Source organism: Heptranchias perlo, chromosome 15 (assembly GCF_035084215.1).
Source record: "Heptranchias perlo isolate sHepPer1 chromosome 15, sHepPer1.hap1, whole genome shotgun sequence".
Classification (NCBI taxonomy): domain Eukaryota; kingdom Metazoa; phylum Chordata; class Chondrichthyes; order Hexanchiformes; family Hexanchidae; genus Heptranchias; species Heptranchias perlo.
Window position 1 is genome coordinate 66,288,806 of NC_090339.1, and position 7,501 is coordinate 66,296,306.

Below are 7,501 nucleotides of genomic sequence, written 5' to 3' on the forward strand. Positions count from 1 at the left end.
GTGTCCGGTGCCTAGTGGTCCGATGCCGGGTGGTCCGTCCGGTTTTATTCTTGTTATGACTTTTCGTAGCGAGATTTTACAACTGAGTGGCTTGCTAGGCCATTTCAGAGGGCAATTAAGAATCAACCACATAGCTGTGGGTCTGGAGTCGCATATAGGCCAGACCGGGTAAGGACGGCAGGTTTCCTTCCCTAAAGGACATTAGTGAACCAGATGGGTTTTTACGACAATCCGGTAGTTTCATGGCCATCATTACTGATACTAGTATTTTAATTCCAGATTTTTTATTTAATTAATTGAATTGAATTAATTAATTGAATTTAAATTCGCCAGCTGCCGTGGCGGGATTTGAACTCATGACTCTGGATTTTAGTCCAGGCCTCTGGATTACTCGCCCAGTAACATAACCACTATGCTACCGTACCCTCACCCAGCCTCTCACCCAGCCCCACTGGTATCCCACCCTCCAGGATACTGAGCAGACAGCCCATATCCTTGTTCACAAGTCCCTTCACGGCCTGGCCCCACCCTATCTCTACCCTCGTCAGCCCTGCATCCCACCATCATTCAACCCTCTGACAAGTCTCCACCGTGCTTCGCCATTGGTACAGCCTTCATTTGTCAGCTCCTGAATCCTTTTCCTGTTTCCATCTCTCCCTTCTTCAAAAGTCTCCTTAAAACCTACCGTTTTGACTATGTTTTTGCTCAGAAACCACCTGAGCATCACTCCAGCAAAAGTCTATTATAACCAGATTTTGGTGTGTATTTGGTAACTAAAAATATTAAAATAAGTAAAACAATTTGATTTTGGTGCCCTGCGACAGATGGGAAACCAGCAAGAATTAATTCCATGAACCAATTATCACTGATCGATAGAATTTATACTGGAACAAAGTAACAGATTTATTTCACTTATTCAGAAATTCAATTTTAAAATCTTCAGCTGGGCCCAAGGAAGGTAAACAGGAGAAGTGTTTACACAACAGCTCCAGACCTTTCTTGCTGTGTGCGTGTTGCCATTCCTCCGCACTCAGTTCAGTCTTCACCACGTCCAGTTCTGTTTGTAGTTTCTTCAGTTCCAAGCCAGACTCTTCTTTCAACTTCTCGGCCAAAAGGACCTTTTCAAACTCCTGTCGCAACGACAGCTTCTTCCAGTCAGAGGTTAACTTCTCCATTCTCAGTCGCTGGTCCTGAACCTCCAGCCTGGTTCGCTGCAGTTCTGAACTCAGGCTGCGCACGGTTGCCATCTCTTCCTGTAAATCTTCTTTCAAATCTCGAATCTGCAAGTCCTTTTTTGAGTTCTCTTGCATGATGTGTCCTAGGTGCAGGGTTCTGTTCTGGATTTCTAGTTTGGTTTTATGAAGTTCGGTCTCTTTCATTTCCAGGCACACTGCCAGTTTCTTGCTGTCTGCCTTCAGCTCTTCTGCCTCGAAATGTGCGACTGCCAGCTGCGCTTCTATTGTGTGTTGCTGAGAGTCTTTTCTACACATTGCTTGATGTAAAACTAATAGTTCCTCAGCGCTCCAGATATACTGCTCTTCCATTTCTTCAGTGCCTTTCTCGTCACTGATATTTAAATTGTCTAATTTACACACACTTTGATCATCCCCCCATGATCCCGGGAATTTGACAGGAGCTGCGGAGGCAGGTTCACAGGCTGGCTCTTGTACAATCAGTCCCGAAAGGTAAGCTTTTCTTTTCAGTTTCCGTTCATCTTGAAAATTCTTCATTTCCTGCTGGTAAATATTTTCAATTCTTTTGGCTCTCCCTGCAGCAAACTGTTCAGAAACTAGCACTGGCTGCGAGGTAAACTCTGCCCCAAGCAGGTCTTGGGTGCTGAAGTGTGGAGGAAATAACTCCTGCACCCAATGTTGCTCCTCCACACCCGCCATCTCGCAGAATTTCTATAAAACAAAACACCCAAAAGTTCACCATCGCTATCTTGAAACAAGGATTCAGATTCCGATACCTTGGAGCAGTTTCACAGGACAATCTCAACAAGAGATTATCTTCACCGCAGGACTTACAGCTGAATCCGGAGAGAAGGACTACTGTCGTCTCATCGCTCTCCTTTATAACAGCTGTTTTTCCCCAGTGCACCAGCTGATCTCCCATGACATTGCTAGGGTCTGATTTAGCTGCTGAGACACAGCAGTGTTTAACCTGGCCTATCCATTTCAGGATCAAAAAGCAAAGTACTGCATAGGCTGGAAATCTGAAACAAAGATGGAAAAACACTGGACATACTGAGCAGACCAGGCAGAGTCTGGAGATACCGCGACCAGGCAGAGTCTGGAGATACCGCGACCAGGCAGAGTCTGGAGATACCGCGACCAGGCAGAGTCTGGAGATACCGCGACCAGGCAGAGTCTGGAGATACCGCGACCAGGCAGAGTCTGGAGATACCGCGACCAGGCAGAGTCTGGAGATACCGCGACCAGGCAGAGTCTGGAGATACCGAGACCAGGCAGAGTCTGGAGATACCGAGACCAGGCAGCTGGTGTTTCAGGTATAAACATTTCCTCAGGACCAAGTTCTCGACAGACTCTGCCTGACCTGCTCAGTATCTCCAGTGTTTTCTGTCCTTTTAAGGCCACTGCTCAGGTTTACTTATAGCACGCGCACCCCTATCTTAGTAATCTCCATAACTTGCGAGGCGGAGTCACCACTGTACTGACTCAGTGTTACTCCTTGGCCCCATTCCACTAATAGCAGCTGATCTTGCAGCCTCCATGCTCCTGCCTGTGGAATCCATTCCCTACATCAGTGTCTTACCACCTCCCTACTTTCAAGAACATCCTCAAAATGTTCTTCATTTCCACCCTTTAACCGTTTCTCTTTTCATGCTCGCTAGCTGTTCACCATTTGTCCTCTCCCATAAGAAATAGGAGCAGGAGTAGGTCACATGGCCCCTCGAGCCTGCTCCGGCATTCAATAAGATCATGGCTGATCTTCGACCTCAACTCCATTTTCCTGCCCGATCCCCATATCCCTTGATTTCCCCTCGAGTCCAAAAATCTATCCACCTCAGCCTTGAATATACTCAAAGACTCAGCATGCACAGCCCTCAGGGGTAGAGAATTCCAAAGATTCACAACCATCATGAGTGAAGAAATTTCACCCCATGAGGTGCTTTGAGACATCTTCCTATACGTGAAGAGCCAGACACAACGCAAGTTATTCTGTCCTGAATGCAAGGACTTGCTGTTGGGGTGTATTTCAATGCCTACTTTGCTGTGGGGGGGAGAGGGGGGGCTCAGGTGGGGCAAAGTTTAGATTGATAAAGAGAAAAGACAAGGAAGTAGTACAGGAAAGTGATGGGGGTAATAATAAACAGTGTGTCAGGAAGGGACAGAGTGTACAAACATAAGAGTGCACGAGCAAATGGGGCCGGGATAGGAAAGAATGGTAAAAAGGCAAAATGAAAGGTTCTTTATCTGAATGCGCGCAGCATTCGTAATAAGATAGATGGATTGACGGCACAAATAGAAACTACAATCGATATCAATGACTTGGATGAAGGGACTGAATGTACGGTTGCTAAATTTGCTGATGACACAAAGGTAGGTGGGAAAGTAAGTTGTGAAGAGGACATAAGGAGTCTGCAAAGGGATAGAGGAGTTACATTCACTCTTTTCCAATCTGATGGGATGCTGCCAGAATCTAGGGAATTTTGGAAAATTAATACCAATGCATCTACTATCTCTGCAGCCACTTCTTTTAAGACCCTGGGATGAAGTCCGTCAGGACCCGGGGACTTGTCAGCTTTTCGTTCTAATAATTTTTGATAACCCTTTCCCTGGTGATTGTAAATGTTTTAAGTTCTTCCCTCCCTTTCACCTCTTGATTCACAATTATTTCTGGCATGTTATTTGTATCCTCTACAGTGAAGACGGACGCAAAATATCTGTTCAATTCATCCGTCATTTCCTTATTCTCCATTATTAATTCCCCAGACTCACTCTCTAGAGGACCAACACTCACTTTACTTACTCTTTTCCTTTTTAAATACCTGTGGAAACTCTTACTATCTGTTTTTATATTTCTAGCTAGCTTTCTCTCGTAATCTAAAAGAGTAAGGAGGGAGAAATTAGTCATCCTTTGCTGTTTTTTATATTCTATCCAATCTTCTGACCTGCCACTGATCTTCGCGGAATTGTATGCTTTTTCTTTCAATTTGATACTATCTTTAACTTCCTTAGTTTAGCCACGGACGGTACGTCCTTCCCCTACAGTCCTTCTTTCTCACTGGAATGTATCTTTGCTGAGTGTCATGAAATATTTCAGTAAATGTCTGCCACTGCATCTCTACTGACCTATCCCTTAACCTAATTTCCCAGTTCACTTTAGCCAGCTCTGTCTTCATGCCCTCATAATTGCCCTTATTTAAGATTAAAACACTGGTCTTAGACTCACTCTTCTCTCCCTCAAACTGAATGCAAAATTCAATCATATTGTGATCACTGCTACCTAGAGGCTCCTTTACAATGAGGTCATTAATTAATCCTGTCTTATTACACATTACCAGATCTAGAATAACCTGCTCTCTGTTTGGCTCTAGAACGTGCTGCCCTAAGAAACTGTCCCGAAAGCACTCTATTAACTCATCTTCCAGGCTACCTTTGCCAATCAGATTCTTCCAATCTATATGTAGATTAAAATCACCCATGATTATCGCTGTTCTTTTCTCACAAGCCCCCATTATTTCTTCCTGTATACCCTGTCCTACAGTGTGGTTACTGTTAGGGGGCCTATAAACTACTCCCACAAGTGACTTCTTGCCTTTACTATTTCTTGTCTCTACCCAAACTTGGTCTTTAGAACTAAGGTCATTTCTCTCTATTATACTCATGTCATCCTTCATTGACAGAGCGACCCCTCCACCTTCCTGTCCTTCTGAAATGTCAAGTACCCTTGAATATTCAGGTTCCAGCCTTTGTCATCTTGCAGCCATGTCTCTATAATTACTATCAGATCGTACATATTTATTTCTATTTGAGCTGTAAATTCATCTATTTTGTTATGAATGCTTCGCACATTCAGATACAAAGCCTTTAGTGCTGTCTTTTTACAACCTCTAGTCTTACCTGCTGGCGCACTCTTAAGTTTACACGCTCTGTCCCTTCCTGCCACTCTCTGATCATCATATCCCTTATTGCTACCTTGTTCTCTTGCCTTGTCTTCTTTAATTTATCACATCTTCCCTTTTTTGATCCCTCGCCCCCATTATTTAGTTATATGATTCGCCAGAACACTGGCCCCAGCACGGTTCAGATGAAGGCCATCCCAACAGTACAGGTAGACTAAGGAGCTGCTCTTTCAAAACTGAGATGAGGAGAAACTTCTTCACTCAGAGGGTAGTAGGTCTGTGGAATTTGCTGCCCCAGGAAGCTGTGGAAGCTACATCATTAAATAAATTTAAAACAGAAATAGACAGTTTCCTAGAAGTAAAGGGAATTAGGGGTTACGGGGAGCGGGCAGGAAATTGGACATGAATTTAGATTTGAGGTTAGGATCAGATCAGCCATGATCTTATTGAATGGGGGAGCAGGCTCAAGGGGCCGATTGGCCTACTCCTGCTCCTATTTCTTATGTTCTTACAGCTCCCATTTTCCCCATTACTGGTGCCAGTGCCCCATGAATCGAAACCCATTTCTCCCACACCAATCTTTGAGCCACGAATTTAACTCTCTAATCTTATTTACTCTGTGCCAATTTGCTCAGGGTAAATATTATCACCTTTGAGGTTCTGCTTTTTAATTTAGCCCCTCGCTGCTCATACTCCCCAAGCAGAACCTCTTCCCTCGTCCTACCGATGTTGTTGGTACCTACGTGGACCACAACAACTGGATGCTCCCCCTCCCACTACAAGTTTCTCCCCAGCCCAGAGCAGATGTCCTGAACCCTGGCACCGGGCAGGCAAAACAGCCTTCTGGACTCTCGTTCTCGGCTGCAGAGAACTGTGTCTATCCCCCTGACGATACTGTCCCTACTCCCACTACATTCCTACTGACTCCCCTCGCTTGAATGGCTTCCTGTACCACGGTGCCACGGACTGCAAGCACCTCAAACCTGTTGGACAATTGCAAAGACTGAGGCTCCTCCACTTCTACCTCCTCGATTCGCTGACCTGCCTCGGTCGCAGTCACAGCCTCCTGTCCCTGACCACTGACCAATTCAGACGACCTTATCCTCAGGGATGTGGCCGCCTCCTGGAACCGAGTGTCCGGGTATTTTTCCCCCTCCCCGATGGTTCGCAGTGTCTGCAGCTCGGCCTCCAGCTCACTGACTCTGAGCCGAAGCTCCTCGGGCCGCAGACACTGACCGCAGACTGACCACAACACTGGCCGCAGACACTCACTGCAGACACTGACCGCAGACTGACCACAACACTGGCCGCAGACACTCACTGCAGACACTGACCGCAGACTGACCACAACACTGGCCGCAGACACTGACTGCAGACACTGGCCGCAGACACTGACCGCAGACTGGCCGCAGACACTGACCGCAGACTGGCCGCAGACACTGACCGCAGACTGGCCGCAGACACTGGCCGCAGACACTGACCGCAGACTGACCACAACACTGGCCGCAGACACTGGCCGCAGACACTGACCACAACACTGGCCGCAGACACTGACCGCAGACACTGGCCGCAGACACTGGCCGCAGACGTTGTTTGGGGGTCACAGGGGGGTCGAGGCACTCGCTGCGCATCACCGGCCGGACAGCTTCATGCTGTTAATTATTTCATTATTCTTCTTAATTTAATTTATAATTTGAAACCCGACTACTCCCAAGAAGCTTCACAACTGCGAGTAAACCGTCCACTACCGTCCACTACCACTAAAACCTCACAATTACTAACTTACACTAATTTTGAAAGTTGAACTAATTAATGACTCACCGAGCAATCCCGGGCCTGGTTCTGTGACGTCACACGCGGATTTTTCTCAGAACGTGGCGGGCGGCAGCGACTGAACTCCGACCCCCGACCCCTGACCCCCACTCCGACCCCTGACCCCCCGACCCCCACCCCCACTCCGACCCCTGACCCCCACCCCCACTCCGACCCCTGACCCCCCCCCTCCACCCGCCCACAACCCCCACCCCCACTCCGACCCGACCCCACCCCTGACCCCCCGACCCCCACTCCGACCCCTGACCCCCCTCCCCCCCCCTCTCTCTCACTCACCTCTTTTTTTTCTCCTTTTTTCCTGTTTTTCTCCCGTTGTTTCTCACTCCGGTGACGTCACCACAAAAACACAAATCTTCGCATCCGGGTGACGTAATTGGGCGGCGGTTATTCACCGGAAATGAAGCCCGGGAGCGCGCGGGGGGAGGGGCCCGGGAGCGCGCGGGGGGAGGGGCCCGGGAGCGCGGGGGGAGGGGCCCGGGGGAGGGGGCGGGGGGCCCGGGGGGAGGGGCCCGGGGGCGGGGGGGAGGGGCCCGGGGGAGGGGCCCGGGGGAGGGGGCGGGGGGCCCGGGGGGGAGGGGC

At 48.4% G+C, this 7,501-nt stretch overlaps 1 protein-coding gene across 1 annotated transcript; it reads right to left on the reverse strand.

Annotated features, from left to right (window-relative positions):
- Positions 1–859: 859 nt before the first annotated feature.
- On the reverse strand, positions 860–6,989 carry ccdc160 (coiled-coil domain containing 160). Its single transcript, XM_067996720.1, has 2 exons — positions 6,911–6,989; positions 860–1,904 (listed from the first exon to the last, which is right to left on the reverse strand). Exon 2 carries the CDS (start codon positions 1,890–1,892, stop codon positions 909–911), a length of 984 nt encoding a protein of 327 aa, XP_067852821.1. The 5' UTR covers positions 1,893–1,904; positions 6,911–6,989; the 3' UTR covers positions 860–908.
- Positions 6,990–7,501: the final 512 nt, after the last annotated feature.